We start from the raw sequence: 23237 nt of genomic DNA, 5'->3' as shown, positions 1-23237 counted from the left end.
TGCAGGCTGACCAGACAATCTTGTGAAAAATGCTGACACGGCATTGGTCACTGCTCCTGCCTGACACATCCTGTGTAGCAGTTGTGTACTCTGTCCTGCATTGTGTGACGAATCAGGCACAATCACTTTTTGGCTCCAACCAGCCGTTTCTTCTACCAACAGAATGATATTCGGTCTCTCACAGCCAACTTTGCTTGATTGTTGCTTCATGAGAAATCCCAGGAGTGAAACTTCACAAACAACAGTTAGCTCAATTATTTCTTTGTTAAAGACATTGATAACGTGGTGAACTCAACAAATGGCTGTACAATACAGTAACATAAATGTAGTATATTGGTAAATGCATAATTACAGTATTATTAAAATAGTTTATATATATTCATATTTGATTTGTTAATTCTATTTAAAGCTTTTTTGACCACTAGGGGGCAGAATAACAAACAGTCCTTAGTTACCATTATGATGCCATCTTGGTGTCATATTAACGTCCATCTGATGAATGTGAGGGCAGTATCCACTGACTTGTTAGCTGTGGTTTGGTCTCCATAAAATCTGGAGAAAAATATCTATTAGCTATTTGTCTTTCTTCAATAGCTAGTCCTCAATTTTGTCTGTCTGCTGTTTAGTGCTAAGCAAAAGTATGAGCTAAAAGACACTAAATCACATGGATGCGTCCATAATATTAATTCTAGTATTCATTTACTTCTTTCCATATTTTACACAGCTAGACTGTAATATGTATTGATAACAGTATACACACACACACACACACACACACACACACACACACACACACACACACACTCCTGACATCAATGTCCTGAACCAAAACAAAACAAGCAGAAGTCTGGAGCGGCTTCAAGAAAAAACACAACACAAAACAGGAAGTGTGGCGATTCTGTCTTTCATAATAAAAGACCATAACAGTTACTGAAATTATATACAATGAAATTCCAGCAGTTACCATTCCCCTTTAGGTGTAGCCTAAACTTTACCAGGGTGTCAACCAGACTTGGACTTACACTGCAGAGCATTTATGACCTAAAGACTGATCGTGAGCTTCAAGTCACATTTACAAATTATATCTCAGTCATCACGCCATTACAAAGTTAATAAATTTTTACAATGTTGTACTTTAGAATTCAGAAAAAGTTTACGATATTCTTTAACAAAACAAATATTTAATGTCTTCATATTTATATTTCTTTCAGACACTTAACCCTTAGTTGCTCCAGAGGTGTGCGACCTCTGACATATATATAGCAATTGTAAGTCACTTTGGATAAAAGTGTCTGCTAAATGAATAAAATGTAATGTAATGTAGCCTAATGATAACCCTGAAAAGGTAAAACTATCCAGTATTTTACAAGAAGTAAAGTCAGAAAAATAAATATGATTTTGTGTGAAAGAAATACATTTTTATTTCCTTCTATCCCATTTATCATATTGTAGGCTAACCCCCCAGACCCTAACCCCTTTCATGAGTCCCTTCCACTGCAGGGCTACTGCTTTCCTGTCCACTGCCTACTTCAAGTTATCATTACAACTTTAAATTTAAAAAATGCATTATGTTTATACCTCTAACTCTCTAATTTAGGTTCACATTTTAACGCTATAGTTATACCTAAGTAAGCACATAACAGTGTCCTTTATTGTCCAACTGACACAGCCCACTTTTCGTTCCAAACGCGGGGACGTTTATTTTGAAAACCCAACACCGGAACCGCTATCGTAAACCATCCGGTTATCTTGATACCGATCTCTGCTGGAGGAGCGGAGCGGCAGAGCGGAGGGGCCCTGTGGTCGTTTTCCAATGCTGGGGAGCCGGGAAACAGGAACCGAGGGCGGCGGGGAGGCGGCTGCCGGACCGCCGGGGCCGCTGGGCCGGGCACACCGAGGGGAGGAGACGCCTCCCGGCCGACTTGGGTATCGTCTCACCGGCCTGGTCAACTGGAAGCAGAGACCGTGCAGGACTTCAGCCCTGTTTGCTGCAGCCAACACGATGATCTGGTAGGCATCATGACGCAGGGATATCAGCACACAGACTCCCTTTCTGGTTACACTGAGCTCCTGTTAATTAGAGGAAATATAATTAGGACTTCCCAAACCTCAGTAAAACATCACTATATTTATATGGATTGACTTAAGTTTACATTATCTTTATTTCTTTAAATCCCATTTTCCTTCAGAATTACTATAATAGGCTGCTTCAATAATAAATAAGGGCAAACAGTATTCTTTATATGGTGTTTCTATAATATCCCTATGACATTGAAAATCATAGGTTTGTATTGATTAATGTGTTTGTTTGAAATTGTTTTATACATTTCTTATAGTTTCTTATATTATATTTAATTCTCAGTGCCATAGCCAGGATTTTATTAGCCCCCCTCCTCTAAAGTCCTCCTGCTCCCAAAAACGCAATAAATATGACAAAATAGTTTTAGATGTTGTCATTATTTGGATTTTTTTGTATTTATTTACTTTATTTAGTTTAGATGCCTAAGTTATATATTTCTCCACACTGCCAGTAATAGTGGGAAGATACTTAAAAATAATCAAATTAGTCAAATTAAAATGCGTTGAGTCTAAAAACACTGGAATCTGACTATAAAATATTCACTATTTGTTTGTCTTTTAAATACTGGAGTGTGTAAACTCCCTCAGGCTGCTATTCCCAGAAATAATAGAGGACATGACCTCAGTGTCCTCGGTGGTAGCTGTGGTATATTACATTATTTCTTTGTGACAGTGCCTCAGCAAGGAATTTAGAAATACTGTGATCAATCAATCAGTTCATTTAATACAAATAACATATATAGACATAGACTTTGTGTATTTTGGAAACTCCTCAGTTTAAACCCCTCAAAACCTCAGAGACAACAAAGGGGATGTTCTTGCCATACCAAATGTTTTTGTAAAATTACTATCCCAGTATTACTACAGTACTTCTCCATGAAGTACGCAAAGGGAAATAATGTGCCAATAAAGGGTCTTTTGTATCACAAGAAAGGTCTTTGTAATCCCACATCATTCTGATACTGACAGGTTGTTATGAGTAAGTAAAGAAGAAAATTCTAGAAATCATAGTATAAGATGTTGAGAGAAATTAGTCAGTCAACACAGTTCCTTCATTGCTACAAGCATCCAACAGCAATGACAAACTCTAAAACCAGATTATTAAAATCTAAAAAGAATTTGGGCCGCTTCAGCTTCACAAATATCAGCGTTAGCCTTCGCCACATCAGCGGATCAACGTCACTGATGCGACATGATGCAGGGGTGTCTGATGCAAGGGAAACCTTTGTTTTGTTTCTCTGCAGGTTTGTGGCCTTCAGCCCTCTCCGAGCCTACAGCCTCGTGGCCGCCCTGCTGGCTCTGCTGGTCGTCACGGTGACCACCAGAGACATCGCTCGGTCCAGATCCACAGGTGACACGAAAAACACCTTCTTAGACATGCCGGGAGCAGGGCAGTAAAACTCATTAAATGCAAATCAACTTCAAAATATGAAACATTTGTAATGTCGTGGATAATGACTTTTCCTGAAAAAAGAAACTATTAGTTCATCGACAGGAAATGAATCAGACACTATTTTGATAATTGATTAGTTCTTTGAGTCATTTTTCAAGCAAAAGAGCCAAACATTGTCTCGTTTCAGCTTCTTAAATGTGATCATTTGCTTCTTCTCTTTATCTTATGTGATAGTGCACACTGAACTGAATATCTTTGAGTTTTGGTTGAACAAAAATATAAATTTGAATACGTCACCTTTGGCTTTATACACTTTATAGACCAAATGATTAATTGATTAAATTAGAAAATAACAGGCAGATAATGACAATAATCATTATTTGCAACTTTAGTTTTTAAAACATTAGGTACAGTAGTGCAGGAACTGTTCTGTACCTGAAGGAACAAATAGTATTTGTCAAAGGACACAAACAGCTTAAAAGATAATTGCGGCTCATCACAGCTTGGGTTTTCTTTTTGTAGTTTTGACCATAATTCTTATCAGTAGGCTAATTGTACTCACCAAGTTATGAGATAAAATCTGGGAACAAGGTCGCATTGTTAAAAAGAAGTCCTACTGGTTTGAAACAACCAGACTCGTTTTATAACCAGGAACAAGACCTTATGCCAATTTCTTTACTTACTTACTACAGATTAATCAGTTATGAAAATATTGTCTAACTGAATAACACTGCCAGCAGTTCATCCAGCTCACATTCTCAGATGATTTCACCCGGATGGCGACTCATTACCCAGATGAGTCTGAGATGAGGATGAGACACACATGGTCTCTCATCGGTTGCTCACCATTGCACTCCGATTTAGACGCATGTATCCGTAATGTCAGTGATGTTTTCATAAGCAAAATTAAAATGTGTGAGGTGTCTTCCATTTTGACCTTGGGACTTCCAGCCCATACTGATGGCAGATGTTCCTGTACACTATGACGGCTACCTGGTTATGGCGTTCCATGTACGCACTTCTTACCTGCATCTTACACCCTGCTGTTATGTGCTGTACTGTCTCTGGTGCATCCTTGCACAGTCTGCACCTGGGGTCCTGCCTGGTGTGGTAGACCCCAGCCTCTATTGATCTTGTACTGAGTGCCTGTTCTTGTTCCGCCATGATTAGTTTTTCTGTGCTGTCCTTTAGTCCAGCTTTTTCCAGCCACTGGTAGGATTTCTTGATATCAGCCACTTCTTCTATTTGTCTGTGGTACATGTTGTGCAGCGGCTTGTCCTTCCATGAAGGTTCTTCATCTTCCTTGTCCTCACCTTCTCCTTTCTGCTGCCTGAGGTATTCACTAAGCCCTTCATCTTTGGGGGCCATCTTCCTGATGTACTCCTGGATCTTTGGCGTTTCATCCTGAACAGTGGTCTTGACACTCACTAGTCCTCAGCCTCCCTCGCTACGCTTGATGTACAGTCTCAGGGTGCTGGATTTGGGGTGAAACCGTCCATGCATTGTGAGGAGCTTTCTTGTCTTAATGTCAGTAGCATCTATTTCCTCCCTTGGCCAGTTTATTATACCAGCAGGGTATCTGATGACTGGCAGGGAGTATGTGTTGATGGCTCGGAATCTTGTTCTTCCCATTCAGCGGACTTTTTAGGACCTGCCTTACTCTCTGTAGGTATTTAGCTGTGGCGGACTTCCTTGCTGCCTCTTCATGGTTTCTGTTAGCCTGCGCCACCCCAAGCTAATTGTAGCTGTCCTGAACATCTGAAATGTGGCCCTCTGGTAGTTCAATCCCCTCGGTTCTGATCATCTTCCCTCTTTTTGATACCATGCGACCACACTTGTCCAGTCCGAACGACATTCCAATGTCGTTGCTGTAGATCCTGGTAGTGTGGATCAGTGAGTCAATTTCTGGCATACAGCTTGATGTCATCCATGTAGAGGAGGTGACTGATGGTTGTTCCACTTCGGAACAGGTATCCGTAGCCAGTCTTTGTGATGATCTGGCTGAGGGGGTTCAGGCCTATGCAGAACAGCAGCGGGGATAGTGCATCACCTTAGTACATGCCGCACTTGATGGTGACTTGTGCAATTGGCTTTGAGTTGGCTTCCAGACTTGTCTTCCACAGCCCCATTGAGTTCTTCACGAAGGCTATTAGTGTCTTGTTGATCTTGTACATTTCCAAGCATTCCAGTATCCATGTATGTGGCATTGAGTCGTAGGCTTTCTTGTAGTCAATCCAGTCTGCCTGCTCTTGCAGTCTCGAGTGACTGCTCTATCAACCAGTAGCTGGTGCTTGGCTCCCCTGGTATTACTACCCATTCCCTTCTGGGCCCTGTCCATGTATTGAGCCATGTGCCTATTAATCTTAGCCGCTATGATGCCTGACAGGAGCTTCCATGTTGTGCAGAGGCAGGTTATTGGCCGGTAGTTGGATGGGATTGTTCCCTTCTGGGGGTCCTTCATGATCAGGACTGTCCGTCCTTGGGTTAACCATTCTGGGTGGGTCCCATCCATCAGCAGTTGGTTCATTTGTGCTGCCAGGCGTTAGTTTCTTCAGCCAGTAGGTGTGGATCATGTCAGGGCCTGGTGCTGTCCAGCTCTTCATACCTGCCACTCTATCTTGGATGTCTGCCGTTGTAATGGTTACTGGATCTTGTTCTGGGAGATTGCTGTGATCTGTTCTTAGATCCACTAGACACTGAGCATTGCTGTTGTTGAATGCCTCTTTCTCCCATATGTTCTTCCAGTTCACTTTAACACTTACAGATATACACTCAAAGATGTGTGTGTGTGTGTATATATACTGTATGTATGTATATATATATATATATATATATATACTGTGTGTGTGTATATATATATATATATATATATATATATATATATATATATATATATATATATATATATATATATATACTGTGTATATATATATATATATATATACTGTGTGTATATATATATATATATATACTGTGTATATATATAACAGTAAAAGGGGCTGGTAACCTCAAACATAATTTGGTAAAGAATGATGCTCTATGATATAAGAGGCACAAAGCAACTGAGCAGATCAGATAACGTTGCAGCCACAGCTCTACGTCTAGCTTTAATCTACAGCATCTCAGCATGAGACATGTTTCTCTGCCGCATTTTGTCCTTCAGGCTGATAAGATATATTTCTACATAACAATCTTGTGCCTACTGTGCTATGAAGTACAAGATGCCTTCCTGTCCACATAATTTTGCTCAGGAGCTGTTTTTAATGGCTTAGTTCTAATGAAAGAAAATCTTAATGCTGCAGCAGACAATGGTAATTTAGACAATGCTTACAATTTTGTGTTTGTCCGTTTCCTGTTTTTACATGACAGTGACCTAATGTACTTTACTTTGTCAGTAATTGTAACATATCCTATGAAGGCACATTTTATAAAATTACAACTTCCTTTTTGTTGTCATTCATTATCTGTGTATACAGCTGTCTCCACCTACATCTGCTTACAGATGTAGAAAGAAGTGTATTATAAACTGTTTTCACATAGTTATTTTCTGCTTGTAAATGCTAAATAGGGAGGGTTAAAGTAAAGTGTAATTGTAATTTGATCCAATGAAAATAACTCAATGGTAGATGCCAGTTGGCAATTTTAGGAGTGACAACTTTTCACCACAAATGCCAAAATGTTTCATTGGGAAAGTGTCCAATACAGAAAAAAATCTTTTATTAGCCATTTAACACTCATTGTTATGGTATTTTCCAATTATATGACCTACTCAGCGATGCTGAATAATAGATATCTTCTCTTCCACAGGAGCTCACTTATGGCACAGCATGACTGCAAGGTAGGACCCTGAAGTGCATCTTAAGTGGATGTTTGTTTGTGTCTGTGTGTGTTAACTTATTATAGCTTTTATATATTTGTTGTTTGAGAAGTGTACAGCAGTGAAGAGGAAGGAAATATCAAAAAACCCAGGGTTCTAAGCTTCAAAATAATTTCCTAATAGACACTGACTGTCATTGACTGACAGTTGAAACACTTGGATGGACAAGGAATTCTCTGGTTTGAGTCACCTGGGTTAAAGATGAAAAACTGTGAAAAAACTGTATCTGGGTTTTGTTGATAAAAAGTCAAAGGTACAAGCCCGTGGAAATGGATAGAAAAATTCCATTCTGTGCATTTCAGTAAGAAACATCCAGTCACTGAGCTCAAAAGTCTGTTAAATGTACCACAAACGGTAAGCTGAAGCTAAAGATTACGCTCTTGAGAGAGAGATTCTGGGTCAGTTTGGGATAAATTCAGCAGCTATGCTGCAGTGTTGGCAATACCTGCTGAGTTGTCTGGATATTGTAGTATTTTGAGCCTCTAAAACTGATGAAAAAAAACATGATTTCTCACAAACAATACTGATGCATATTAATAGTGAAAAATAAAAACACCTCTCTTCTCTTTGTTGCTTTATTAGCAAGTAAAGGTGTGGTTCTGTGGCCCCACCCACTCATGCTTAATATGAACAATGAGATTATTTTTGCCTTGAGATCAACTCTGGCTATGTGAAATGTTTCTTAAACTCTGATCCACTACATACTAGTGACTTTTAAATTAAATTTTTAAAAAAATTATTCCTCTAAATGTGAACCATGCCTTGCTGATACAGTCTACAGCTTCCTTCACCAGAAATGTGTGTCCTGTCAAACTGAACGCACAGATGTGTTGAACATACAGTACAACATCCTCTCCGAGAGTACACTTATCTTAAAATCTACAGCTGCAACCCAGCAGAGCTGATTGGTCACACATGACCGTCTAATCTAATCTTCAGACTCAACCATGTGACGGCTCTAACGCACAGTTTCAAGCCACAAATCACATACTCACCTTGTGATACAGTGTTAACCTGAAAGATTAGTCCATTATTAGGGACACTGTAGGGGGAAAATAATAATTTGAGATTGTGAATAAAGTTGTAATATTAAAAGATTTTATTACTCTGTCAAAGTAAACAGGTGAGAGGAGTCTGTCAGTGCCAAGCCAAGTTTCACCAGTAAGCACTTTGTTAGCAAATTATTAACATATTGAAATTAAAGAGGTGGTATTCTGCTTTTTGGCTTTTCCCCTCTCCTTTATTGAGTTATATATCTTTTTTGTGCATGTAACAGGTTTGCAAAGTGAAAAAGCCCATAGTCCAGCCCAAAGGGAGTTCCCATCTCCCACAGAAAGCTCTGCTCTGAACTGCCTGAAAACAGCTCGTTTGTAGTCCAGCCGTTTCCCTTTCATCCCTGTGACAACACAGCATGAGAATAATACCAAATCTTAAAATCTGACAGGTGATGTACGAATAACATGTCTTGAAGCAACAGCCGGAGCTATACGCCTGAGCCAAAGAGCGCAGTCAAGGCATCAAAAGTGATTAATCCCAGGGTGCTTTATGACTTTCTGAAAATGATATGACTCCAAATTGACCTGTCTACCGTATGCTGGGAATAAACGTTTCTGCTCTCTGTTGAGAGGCTAGTATCTCATTTACTGACACGCTCCACTACACTGACAGACACTTTCAGAGTGAGCAAAAAGATTAGGTAAGCGGTGCCCTACTTTTTGAACGAGGGCAGGGAAGACAATAACAAGACGTACATTCGCCAAACCAACCGCTATGTCTTCGTGCTTGATGAAAACACTTCCGATATATATCAAACTTTTGTGCGGCTTGCACACAACTTCCCCTGCTCGCGCACACACCTTTCCTTAATCTTTCCAGTGGGAAGCATTCTGGATCCCAAACAGAGCTTAGTGTCTGTCCACAGACGGCTCCCCGGACACCTGTGGAAGAGCCTAGCGAGGGGGAACACAAGTGTCTAGCAAGTAAAAATAGAAACTCAGGAAATGCTATTATTTGCAATCCAATCTTATCTTAAGCTTGACTAACTATAACAGCATTTGTTCCGAAAGTGTCTCATCACACATTAGCTTTATTCTAGTCTTACTTTTATTATTGTAAACCTAATCTCTTTGTATTTTTTTTTTAAGTTAATCTTAATGTTTTTGACTGTCAAAATACAGTAAGCCGTTGGAAGCTTTGCATGGAACTATTGTCAAGGAGAATAGTCAATAAACAGTAATTAAACAGTCATTAGCTGTTGCCCTAGTTTATATAACTGTACATACTATGAGCAGTGCTGCGTTCATGCCTTTAAACAGCTCCCTCTTTTCCAAACCATGGGACGTTTTGTTTAGAATTTATATTGAGTTTACAGCATGTAAAATAGATAGCTAGAAATATGTTGATGCCACGTTTGTTTGTACTTTTCAAACATAAATATGCTTTTTATAAATAGGTTACATGGATCACTTATCTCTTCTGATTTAGTTTCACACATGCTGCAGCAGCTTTTATATATGTATGAACTTATTTTCAGTCCGATTGTTCCAAGTTTTTACTTTTTCTGTGTTAATTATGATGGATAACGTGTTTATACCATGGCCTGAGCACAGTATGTTCGGGTGACAATATGAAACTTTACAGTCCACACATAAGAGACTGTAGAGTAACGATGCAGGATCAAAATGCCAGTTATTTTATATAGTGTAATGTTTTGTTCATAAGCAGTTCTTTTCTGAAATACAAAAAAAATGTCTCGTCTTCAAGCTAGCTTACTAGATTCATACTAGCTTACTAGCTTGAAGACCAGAATAAGAGACTATGATACTATAAGTCTCGATTGTGTCTGTCTTTAAGCAAATATTGACAGGCATCTTTTATCTACTCCCCAAGTACCCTTATAATATTATATATTATATAATTATACCTAATCATTTTTGTAGGTAGGCTACTCCTTTAATTAAAGCTGATCTGTAATTTAGCTTTCCAAGCTAGCCACAGCTGTAACTGTTTAATGAAGCTACAATTGGGATACCTTCTGTTTATGTATGTACCTTATGTATGTTTACTAGATTAATAACTACGTTGTACTTCCAATAAAAACATAAAGTGGACACTTTGTTTCTTCCTGACATGAAGCTCAATGTTACTAACTTGGCAGCTAGTCACTTTCCTCCACTTACACTAACTCATTTCTACAATACCTTTGGTCAAACTCTTGTTTATGGAATCATCGTTTTCTGATTTGTAATCACTACCACTGAACTTGTTTTCTAACACTGTTTCACAGTTGCTTCCAGTAAAAACTGTAAGGCATTCTACCGTTTAATAGAAATGTTTAGCTTGCTGTGTAGTTGTGCACCTACATGCATAGTGAGAGGAGAAGAATTGTATCACACAAACCATATCTTATTGTGTAAAAACCTCTTTGTAATCATGTTTTGAGTATTTTCTTATAAAAACAGATACACAAAAACCTGATCAGTCACAATTTGATGTAAGTAAATGAATATGTTACTTTTGTGCTTCGTAAAACGGTCCCTGTTAACTTTGGCCGACAGTCTGGTTTGTGACTGAGTGGTGGAGGTGGTGGGGTGTGTAGTCACATGGTTCACACTCCTGCCCTCATTTTGAAAGTGATTGTGTGTGGTTGGGGTGGGGGTGGGGTGTTTGTCTGTTACACGATGCAGCTGGCAGCCCTGAAGGCTCTGTGGGATTCAGCGGAGGTGTCAGGGATTTATGGGCGCCAGGCTGGATGCAACACATCTGAGTTATATAACTGATAGTTGGGTGAGTCCAGGTTAGGGACGACTCAAAAAGGTTTTCCGGGTAAAGACACACAAATCTTATGAGCCGGGACTCTATCTCACAACCATATCTATAGTCAGAGTTAGATTGCAATGTGGAAAACTGAACCAAAAATGCAGTCAGCAATGAGAAGATCTGCAGCATGGTCTCCTCCCAGGTACATTCAGATGGAGGTTTGGCAAAATTCTTTTTAAGGGAAATGTAATGATGCCATGTCAAAATGACAAACAATTCCAGCTCAAGGTCCATTTACAAGATTGAACTGGAGTTTGTCAGTGGATGAAGTTTCCTCAGTCGTCATGGAGATGGATTTGTTGACCAGAGCTATGTTTTGGGCATTTCTGATTTTTATTGATAAGGTAGTAGCTACCTGTACAATCTAATGCAATCTGTACAAACAGAACATTAAGACCCACCATAGTCTCTCCAAATCCTGTGGGAAACACTGTGGGAGTAAAAAGTACATTTCGACTATTTAATGTATGCAATGGTAAAAAAAATGGCAAAAATGTGAATGTACTTGTTTGGTATTTGGTATTCAGCAAAATCTTTCATTATATTCGGCTTCGGCTTCGGCCAAGAATTTTCATTTCGGTGCATCCCTAGGCAGAACAGTTTTATTGCATTAGATCATACAGGTGCACCTAATAAAATGGCCACTAAGTTTAAAGTTGAGAGGCAGGCAGGAAATGTTGGGAAAGAGAGAGAGGTGGGTGACATGCACCCTGGTCATGGTCCCTGATCAGATTCAGACAGAGGATGTTAGGGTTTATGGGGCATGCACCTCAGCCCCTTTACCGCTGTGACACCCTGTAACTCATACAATCCTAAGTACCCTTCATTTATCTGGTTGATGTTTTTTTCTCGCACTGAGGAAACAGTTTGATTTATTACAGGTTCCTTCTGTCCAAATTTGCATTTCTACCTCTAAATATCTCTCTTAACCCTCTGCTTCCCCCGCCCCCTCTGTGTCTGTGACATTTGGCCAGCAGGGTGGGATTGTGTTGTTGTCACCTGTTGTTGTCTGTCAGAGGTGTCTTGTGGGTAACTGTACATCAGGCTCAGAGCAAGTCTGAGGCAAAGGCTGGTGGGAGATTAGCTGCTGACCCAAAATGCGAGCTGACAGCTGGGATGTTTGAACCAACAGTGTCCCTTCCTGTTGTGAGTGTGTGTGTGGTTAATATAAATATAGTATATACAGTATTTATATAGAAGTACTTTATCATGTGGTAATCATTTCACTGGATGTTTTTATATCACTGGAAGTACCAGGACCAGATGTTTGGCATGACACAGAAATAAATCTTATCTCCCAGGATTTCTCCAAGTAACTACCTAGTGTAAATGTTTCCATCTCAATATTTGTGCATCATCCTCCATATTTAGAAAATCAGTATCTCTTTTTATCGTACTGAGAAAAGCATTACGCAGAACAAAGCATTTCACTGTCCTCAGTAAAGAGGGCAATATAAAACAAAAAAAAAATGTCTTTGTTAATCTCTGTCTTTGTTAATCTCTGTTAAAAAACACATTGAACAGATCCACTGTACTTCCTTCAGGCTGACAAACCATCCAGTTTCAACCATAAGTGGTTAATAACATCTCTGGGCACATAAAGATCTTTGCTTTTAAGATAAATTATACTCAATTCAATTCAGTTTTATTTATATTGCGCAAATTACACAAGTTATCTCATTACACTTGTTACACAACATTATTCTTTACTTACTATTTTCATATTTTATCATCATAAATGTAGTCAGTTTTGGTTGAGTCCACATATCATCAGCCTCATACTGAGCAAACACAGATTCTCTGAACAGACAAATATTGTACTTTTCCGTTACTGTTTTTTTTGTCTATTATCTTTCTTTCCATAACTGAGCTAAACATATCTTACATATTTACATATATATATATATATATGTGTGTGTGTGTGTGGGAAAGAGAGCATTTATATTTATGGCTCCTTCAGAGTGAAATAACTTACCTTCAGACATACAATCCTCTATATCACTTCACATGTTTAAAATGGTTTGTCTTCTTATTTTGAGATAAAGTGTTCACGTTTCAGATAATTCACTAGATATTCAGTAGTTGTTATTCTCTATTATGTTTTGCTGGGCACATATTTGTTCTAGTTGTAGAGTTTCTGTTGAATTGTTGATTGTTGTTTTGTTTTTGACTTTACTATAATTATGTCTTTGATTCTTCTCTTGTTTAATGTGTTGTATTTTATGTTAGGACCCCCTCGAAAATGAGATGGTTCATCTCAAGGGGTTTATTCTATTTAATAAACTTGTTTATATATATATATATGTACAGTCACTATTCTTTCTCTTTTGTTCCAGTAGTTTCTGTACATAACTAAACCTTAACCATATAAGTTTAATCACTTTTCTTTCTTACTTTTCTTATCATTTGTATCTGATTTTGGAGGCAGGTGATCAGATAAGAAAATGCTCATATTGTCCTCTGGAAGTATTTTGTTATATAAATTTGACTCGTTGGATTGTGAGTGACAGTGACCGAAATAAGTAACTAAAACATTACCACAACTTACTATTACTGCTACTATTTAAACTGCATCATTGAAAACTTATAGAGCATGACCATCATCTTTTACTGTGACTATGAAAAGACATGTCATTCTTACATGTCAACAAATGTCATGTGACTTTAAATGGATTTTGTTTTTGTTGCTTTGAGGAAAGACTCGCCTGCTGCTGTTTGTTACCACAACAAACATAATGTGTCTTAAGAGTTGTGAAACCTGAGCGCAGTATGTGGATGATTGCTGTGTGTGTGTGTGTGTGTGTGTGTGACTCAGCTGTTTCTCCATTAATGGAACTGATTCAGATGACATGAAGACATGAAGCAGTCTAGCCAATCAGATCACTTGAGAAAGAGAGGGTGTGCTGTAGAGCGAACCCTCTGATTGGACGGAGGCTGACTGGTGGGAAAACAACGCAACAAACCAGCCATGAGTGTTTCATCACAGTCAAATGATGTGATCACGTCACACGTAAACAAGAGTCATGGTGTCAAAATCTTTAAGTACTTGCACATTTATTACTCGCAAAGTTTTATTGTTGTAATATATGTAACAATATGACTCTTTAAAATTTGAATAATAAAGGTTCTAACCTTGTTATGCTAGCAATAATTATTAGAACATATACATACAAATATCTTTACATTGTAAGTTTCAACAAAATAAAGCCATACAACATGTAACTACTTATTCACTGAAATATAGTTTTAACTAATTAACATTTTAGTGTTAAAGCTTTAAATACAGTCTTATAAATATTTCAATCACGGTTTAGAGACGCTCATATCACTGCATCGTTCTGCTGTGGCCTTTCATTGAGCTGTTTTATATTCTGTTGTAATCCAATAAACACTTTTTATTTTATTCTTTTAGCATAATAATTTATTTTTTTCTGCATCTGAAAAACACTGACGCATCACACTTGCTGTAATGTTTCATCCTAAGTAGACAGAATGACTAACTTGTCTATTGACCTAACCAGGTTCTGTACTGTGTGTATTGGCAACTGCTGACTGAAGTGGTGACGACAAATGATTTCGAAATATCAGCTAACCGTTTGGCTAGTTCTCTTATGCTAATCCCAAATTCTATATCAGTTTACCTACTGTTTTACCACAACATCTCTTATGTCCTGTTTACCATAAAACTAACCATCTGGACCATCTGTGCAGCAACTGAGAACTACAACTTTATTATGTGTAGTAACGTCCACCTACTGTACCATCATACTGTACCATCATCACGACTTAATCATGTCAATGATTCAAAATGTTTCAAATATTTTAGAAAATCTAGTACTTTTATTTTATTTTTGGTAGCAGGTTACTGCACTGGCAGACTTTTCACTTTTTAAGTAATTAAGTTAAGTTAAGTTAAGTCAGACAGAAAGTAGCTGATAAAATGGTTGATGATCTAAGCCAGGCTGAGATCATAAGTGAGAGTTCAAACAGTGAAGCTAACCAAAGCCTGCATGGAGGGTTCCAAAATTACGTCACAACCCTGAGATGCACATGAGAGATGTAACCGTATTGGTTAGATTATAAACTCTCAGTGAATCTAAAAAAAAACCTTTCAGCCATCAGTGATGCTGCGTTGGTGTTTGGCAGATGAGCCTTGTAGGTGGGCGGATTAAACAGTGATGATCCGAGTCAGACCGACACACTGAGCCAGAAGACTTTTGTTGTTTCTGCCGTTGCTCTACGTCATGAAACCATGTTTATGCTGCGCAGTAGACCCTGGTGCCAACAGGAAGTAGCCCTGTAGTAGTACCATTCAAACCCGCGGGGTGGCTTCATCCAGTAATATACAGTCTATGGGCCGAACAGGTGAGACACATCTCCTGATGACCCTGGCCTTGGCTCCGCCTACAGACACCCTGGAACACACAAACACCAAACCAACACAACACAACACAACACAACCACAACTTTGTCACAAAGTAAACTATCTCTTGTTTTACAATGATACATGTAATGACCAACATGTGTACAACATAACTTTTCCTTTCTTTTGTTGACTCATTTCTGATTTAACATTTTGGGAAATACTCTTACTGGCTGAGAGTTAAGAAGATAAATACCACTCGGATGTCTGTATGCTTAATATGAAGCTAGCGCTACTGCTAGGGGTCACAATCAAGACATAGTTAGAGCCCCCCTGGACAGATGGATTTAGCTTTGCACACAGCCAGGACAGTGTTATGCTAAGCTAAATTAGTTGGGCTGCTGGCAGTAGCTTAACATTTGTCATACTGATATTAGAATGGTATTGGTCTCCTCATCTTACTCTCGCTAATCTAACGCTATTTCCCAAAATGTCAAACATTTCCTTCAAATAAGCGTAGGATGTTTAGGAAATACTGTCTTCCACATTCAAACAACAGTGTGCCAGTCACACGGCTCGTCTGGCTGTTAGTGCCATGTCACTGACACAAGAGGAGGCGTGTTTGGGAGACTGATGGTGTTGGGTTGGTAGTGTTGGTGGTGGTGGAGGTTGTTGCTATTCCCCCCACCACCACTCCCCCAATTCTCTGTCCTCCTGATGGCTGCCAGTTGGAATGTAGTGTGACCAAGTTATTTTTAGACAAGGCAGCTTGAAATACTCCAACCGGGGCTTCATTGAAGATAAACACAATCTCCTCTTGTGCCGTGCAGCACGTAAAACTTGACTTTGGCTTGAACCTGAGTTTGTGCTGGTGTTTTTTTTTTTTTTTTACTGCAAAGACAAGTTCTATCTGTCTCTAGCTTCTTGTCTCATCTCGACTATCCAGTAATTGGCTGCCTTTAATTGTAAAGTCAAATCTTCTGAAGGTACCTGAAGCTCTTGAGATGTCTCCTGATGATCGTGGGGCTGGACTGAGGTATGAGGGGGGTTAAAGAGTAATGCTTGTTTCTTGTGTTTCTTGTATCCATTTACTCACTCACCTCTTGTAGTATCATGCAGATGGTTTTGAAATTTAGGCCATGGAGATTTCTTCTCCCCCAAAACAATGGAGGTAAAGGGAAATTTGTTTGTGGTGCTTAAAGAATTGAACATTTTCAAACTCTGCACAGCAACACGTCTTTCTACAACAATGTCTCAGTTACCACTGCTTACTTTTAACTGAAGAAATAGCTCTGAAACGAGAAGTGGTAAGTGATAAAATGCTTCTCAGATTTTTTTTTTGTTTGTTTTTGGTGAACTGGACCTTTAAGGCTTTTATGACCACAACTCATGACAAAGTTTTTTTTTCTTGCCATATTTAGGTCTCAATTTCAGTCTAACTAGATTAAGAACACGAACAACACAGTGTAGACGTACTTGGACAGCAGTACACATCATTGCGTCATTGCTCCCTATTTGTCCAAAACACTTGCGTCTTATATTACTTGTAGCTTTTGGCTTCGGTCTTGTACAGACATGCTGACTAACCTTCTGCAAAGGCATTAACGGTAAACTCGATCAGCTTGGACTTTTCTCACTCCATTAATGTCAGCTTAATGTATATGTGGCTGTATGCAGAACATAAACAGGTATTAGTTGTGTCAGAGTAAGGCATTCTGTGGTATACCCACACAGACAGGTGGGTAAACATATTTACACCCACCCCCACCCTTCCTAATCAGAAGTGAAGAGGTGGGATGTATTTGCTGCCATTCCTCGCATTGTTTGTCTCGCTCTATTTTTAAAGCGCCGTCACTGGGCTTGTTAGAGGCTCAGACATGCTGCTCCCAGTGTTGTTTCAGAGATTACTGATGGGGTAAAAAGTGATATCTGCCCAACAGCTGCTCATGTGGTGCCGTCGCCCTCCTTCCCCACCTGGAGTAATCTGATGTGACAGGTTCTCTGTTAAAAGTGAGACATTTTTCTCCTTGACTGATCGATTGACACGACGGTGTAGGTCAGTGGTGGTCTGTAATGATCTGGAGCAAGTTATTTTTCTGAAGTTGTAAAATTCTTCTGGATTTAAATTAGTGAGATGCCATTCACTGAAAAGTCTCTGAGGTCAGAGGCAGTGAAAAGGAGAGGGATTAGAATATTTATCCACTCTACACAACATTTGAATTTTAACAGATGTTAAAGTCCTTATTTCTGCCTTTCAGAAATAAAAAACTATTAACGATACAAAGAGATACAAAGTTCTAGTCAACAGTTTAGTCACAGAGATTCAGACAGTAGTTCGCTTTATGTTAACAGAGAATTCTCCCTGTTAGAACTAAACTTGCCATGGATTGAACTGAACAAGCAAACTTAACAATGGATGACATTTTAGATCATCTCGTAGGTCATACAGTTGTAATATTGCACTTATAATATTTACAGTCGCTACCCAGAGAGGTTAAAAGGAGAAGTACGATTTATTCTCTTTCCAAAACCTAAAATAAATCCAGAAAAATGTAGGCTGTGTATTGTTCCTAATGTAATGTTAGTTAGCTAACGCTAGCTAACTTACTACTGAATATAATGTTATAAAGCCCGACTGTTCTGCTTTTTAATGATTGTAATAGCGAATAGCGCCCTACCCAGCTGTACAGGAACAGTGTTGATCCTTAGATATTGTTTCCTCTTTGTCAGTAGTTAGGTAATATGGTGGTTCACTTTTACTCTGTTATTGGTAGGATTTAGCTTCTGTCTTTATTTTTTTCACATCAGTTTGAGTCTGTTTGACAGCCTGAATACAGCCTTCAAATGCACAATTTAACTGCAAAACTGCCTGCTTCTTTCTGAGATCGCTTTTTTCCAAAAATTACACAATATTTTTCCAGCGAGTGCAGTAATAGACTGTGGCAGCCCGTGATAAAAGTCCGACAGGTCCGACAGCAACAGTAACTAAGGGGGGTGGCTTAGCAAAGGGTCAGTTCCTTTAACATGAGTTTATACTGGTCCGTTTAGAGCCATAATGCATGATGAGATGTCCTTATGTAAGAAAAAGTAGATGTGAAGCATAATATTAGTGGCATTTCCTGTACAAAGTTTCTTGCTAACATCACATTAAGTTTGGCTGGCAAAACTAGTCAGCTGTGGAGTTCGGACAGTTTAAAAACTTAACAGGAAATGTCAAGATTTTAGATTTCATTTAGATGCAAAATGGCTTGCCCCCCTAGAGGATTGGGCGCTAAATTGACATTTCTGTATTCCCTTTAAACTGTTAAATATGGACTAATTTAAAAGTTGTTAAGGCATTTGACTGCAAAAAGGACGCTTTGGAAGTCATTTTAAATGGGGTTTTCTCATTTCTGAACATTGCCAAAATCTCCCCCATGGCATTGAACCTGTCACCTCCAAGAGAAGAGTTTCTCTTCACGTTGGTGGGAAAACAAACTGTAACAAACTATTCTTCCAGGTGATCTGTGATGTGGTGAAATGTAATCTCTTACTTGTCCACAAATACTTGCATGTCTTTCCGGCAAGATGTCTGTCTTTCGCGGAACAGAGACATGCTCATCCTGTCCATCCCTTACTGCTTTTATTGCTTCACAGCATTGCTGTCACATGTTCAACCCGTCATGTTTCCCTGGAAATCAGCCTCCTACTTGGGCCATGTGCCTGGAAGCCGAGATGGGAGCAGCGGGTTGACCTTTCGTCATAAGAGATATGTGAGACCAGGCTGGATGTTTGGGTCAGGTGGGAGGGTTAGTGAGTGTAGATAGATACTGTAGCTTCTCTTGCTTGTTCTGTGCAGCCCAGCAGATATTAGGAGGGATTTTTAATATATAATATAGTTTATATAGTTGATGTAATGTCTTTAAAACCATTACAGTGTTTTGGATTGAAGCTGGTAGCCTGTGTTTTCACATAAAAAACACTTTTTACACATGTTAGGTGTGGTTTTATAGGGATAGCTAAATGAGTCAGTCAGTCCACCACTTTCATCTTTGGATTACCATAAAATTTGGTGAACACATTCAAGGTCCACAGAGTATGTATTGTAATAACTTTGTTGATACTTTGACTTGTCCTCTGACGCCATTAGCAGGTTAAACTTTTCACTTATCGAGTGAAATATCTTAACATCTACTAGATTGATTGGCACAAAATTACATTACAAATACAGACATCCATGTGGATCCTGAAAATGCACTATTTTGACTATTTTGATAATAAAAGATATTTTGTAGTTATTATCTTGACATTATCTTTTTTTTCTCACAGGATAATAACTTGTTCCCACAAAACAATTATCTTGTGCCCACAAGTTAATAACTTGTGGGCACAAGATAAAAAATTAATCTTATGGGACTTCAGGGGTCTGTAGTCTCCAGAGGGCACTGCATGAAGTCTCAAAATGATGTCACTTAAGTCAGCATCAGTTGGGTCTAAAGTTGTGGTGGTGTGGAGTTAGAAAAACGTGAGCTTATGAGACCTCTGTAACCCGCTCCTCATTTCTGCTGCTGGCTTTAGCTACTTGAGGCTACATTTGCAAAGATTTGCAGTCAAGTTAATCGAGTCCAGATGCTTTGTGGGTAATGTCAGGATTTGACAAGGAAGAAGAATAAAAGATGATGACATCTCTGGTTCTGCTGCATTGAATGAAACTGTCCATTGTGAGTCTGACTGTATTACATGAGTGTAATGCTAACTCTAAAAATGTTTGCAATTGGTAGCCTGGTTGGCAAAAAAAGTAAAAAAGTTTAGTTTGGTGTCTGTAAGGCGGTGACATAATTGTAAATATGGAGTGAAACAGCTGTGTGTGGAAAAGAAAACTGACCAGGGGAAGAGTATTTCTTAACAGGATTTCCATGATTCGCGGCTGCCAATCCTAATTTGCAATACAGTGAATACCAAAACCTTTTCTTAAGAGCTGCCAGCAGGGATAAACCCCTGCAATGTGTCAGAAATGCCAAAATAAATTAGATTTGTGTAAATGAAGCACTTGTTACACAGTCATTTATTCACCATTTACACTGAATTCTATGTTAGGTGGCACTCAGAAAGAAGTACAGGTTTGGTTGTGTCTCTCAAATGAACTTTAATAAAAACTCACTGGGATCAAACCTGTGGCCTCTGGTCTATGATGGCTGTTGAACCACCATGTCACCATGAGCAGGGATGTTACAAGCTGCTTGTAAAGATTGACCTGCTGACCTGGTTGTATTCGATAAACTCCCCCTTCAACACTGTTTAAATTTGCTATATGGTACCAGGGTGACTTAGGTCAGGTCAGGCTTACTCAGTGCAGTTTGGCTTCATATTGTGGTGCCATTATAATTATTTTACACGGACTAAAAACATTCACTTCACACCCCAGTCACACACCCATTACTGACCACTAACATTCAGACATTCACCAGAGTTTTCTGCCCCTTTTACCTTTTAAAAAGGGTGACATGTTTTCAAAATGGCGGCACTTACTTCTACACTAGTGGAGAAGAGGCAGCGTCCGTCTAACAGTGTGTTCAGTATAGCTCATCCACGGCCCAACTCTGGCCCCGTTAACAGTCCGCAGTCAGCAGCAGGGAACTACCAGGAGCTCGTCTTCATTGACACAACTGCTCCCACAGCCGGCACCTTGGCAAACGGAAACATCTCCCGGGCCCTCAAATCTGGTGAGCATTAGGACTGGGTCAAGATGTAACTCCAACAGAGTTTTGTTGTGGGAAAGAGTATTGACATGTCCAGAGATCTTTAAGAAAAGGTTTTGCTCTGGTTTAAGTTGAGCGGTATTTTGGTTTTGAATTCCCACTGAGTGATTCTGTTGAGCCATGGACTCCTTATTTTGTTTTTGAATTACTGATTGTGAAAGGCATTATTTCTTTGTGTTGGGTACACTGATTTATATTGATACCTCTGATTATTGCTGTGTTTATTTGTGTGCATGCAGTGCTTGGATTATTACAAATGATTGGGTTTATGACCAGATTTTGAGAGCTGAGTCATGTATCTCGGGCTGTATATAATGATTATTTTTAATCTAATTTTTAATCTAACAACTAATTTTGTGTATTCTAAAGAAAAAAAAGTTGCGTATTACTCAATTACCATACCAATTTATTCAAAATAAATATCAAAAACATGTCTAATCAATAAATCAATATTTTATTCAATCATCCTGATGAAACACATTAGAATAATGATAGTAGCAGATCTTAAAATGAATCCAATCACTGCTGTGATAATAACAATAACAGACATTAATTAGGCTACTTTATTTAAAACTTTAAATATTTCTGACATGGATTTATTTCAATATTGAGTAATGTAGCATGATGATCAAATGTATTTCTGCATCAGGGTGGGGCAAAGAAGACAACTGAAACCATTCACAGACTGTACTGTTACTGTTGTCTGTAATGTGAGTTTCAGCTGTTTTCCCGCTCAAATATGACTCGCCGTGTAACGTTACGTTACCATGACAGCAGCGGGGCAGAAATTACTTTTAACACGAAGGCAATGAAGAAATACTTCAGCTGCCTTCAGTGCGCCGGGATACCTTCGTTTCACGTGTTCATGCTGCTGCACGTATTCGTGGACAGCAGTTGTGCTGCAGTGAAGCTATTTCCAACTCACAGAGCTCACAGAGCAGCACATTGTTGTGTCTGTCTAAAATACTCCCAAACTTTAGACCAGGGGTATTCAATTAGATTTCAAAGAGGTCTAGTTAGAGAAAATTTCCTGAAGCAAAGGTCCGGAACATCAAAACGACGAACGTTATCATTCAGTACTATAACCTATAGTTGTATCAACACATGTTTTGAGTCAACAACGGACTTCCAAATCAAATAATATTTGATTCACCAAACTGGAGGGATAATAAATAATAACTATTCAAATAATAAATTCTAAATTTAAGTAAACTAAATTAAAGTGCCTAATTTTTAGAAAAAATGTAATAAAAAGTGTAGCTAGAAGTGATGAAGTGTAGTCTTAACCAATTTTATAATAAACACTCAACACATCATAACAAATGAACAGCTGTAATGCCTCCTCTTCTACTTCTACTTCTACTTTCTGTTGTTCAGTGAGAAACTTGAGCTCCAGCTAGCATATTGGAGATCTATGAGATATTCTGGTTTTGAACTGCCCGTGGGAGGAATGTACATGTAAAAATCTGTACATTCTTGATTAAAAGTCATGTGAAATCTCTTTTATCTTTCGTCTCCTCAATTCGGGTGTGTTTCCAAAACGTCTCTGGTGAATCTCGCGGACTCGACTCGCAAGCACTCCCAGCCATACAGGCAATATGTTAGGTTTAGGCTCTGCACAAAAGCAATATGACATTTTATTGCACCACTCTGGCTTCTGCCCCTTTTCTGAAATAGTGAATAACTAATTTTGGAAGATACAGTAACTGCTCTTTTTAAAACAGTCACATTGTATTTGACTCCTTCAGTGTGTTAATAACCCCTGAAAGACCACAATGACACCATTTCCAATTAGCACAGGAACCTCACCGCTGTGTTAACTGTTAACAACAGCTGCTTTCACAGGGCATTTAGTTTCCATCTGGTGGACTTAAAGTTAGTATATTGTCATTTAATCTGATGAAAGCTGTTGAGGCCATTACCTAGCCCACTGTTACATTATCAATTTGATTAATTCAGTGGAGATTG

At 38.8% G+C, this 23237-nt stretch overlaps 1 protein-coding gene across 1 annotated transcript in view; it reads left to right on the top strand.

Annotated features, from left to right (window-relative positions):
* The first annotated feature begins 1252 nt into the window (after positions 1 to 1252).
* Positions 1253 to 23237, top strand: part of retreg1 (reticulophagy regulator 1) — a 32322-nt gene continuing 10337 nt past the window's right edge. Inside the window, exons 1-3 of the mRNA XM_038717246.1 lie at positions 1253 to 2010; positions 3324 to 3430; positions 7280 to 7310. Of these exons, the coding sequence (XP_038573174.1) occupies positions 1814 to 2010; positions 3324 to 3430; positions 7280 to 7310 (335 nt within the window). The 5' untranslated portion in view covers positions 1253 to 1813. The remainder of the gene's footprint in view (positions 2011 to 3323; positions 3431 to 7279; positions 7311 to 23237) is intronic.

The sequence above is a fragment of the Micropterus salmoides genome, unplaced genomic scaffold (genome assembly GCF_014851395.1).
Source record: "Micropterus salmoides isolate LMB-PRFRI ecotype aquatic unplaced genomic scaffold, ASM1485139v1 Ms_hic_scaffold_14, whole genome shotgun sequence".
NCBI lineage: Eukaryota > Metazoa > Chordata > Actinopteri > Centrarchiformes > Centrarchidae > Micropterus > Micropterus salmoides.
Note: the sequence above shows the minus strand (reverse complement) of the source record. Positions and strands in the feature narration are given on the sequence as shown.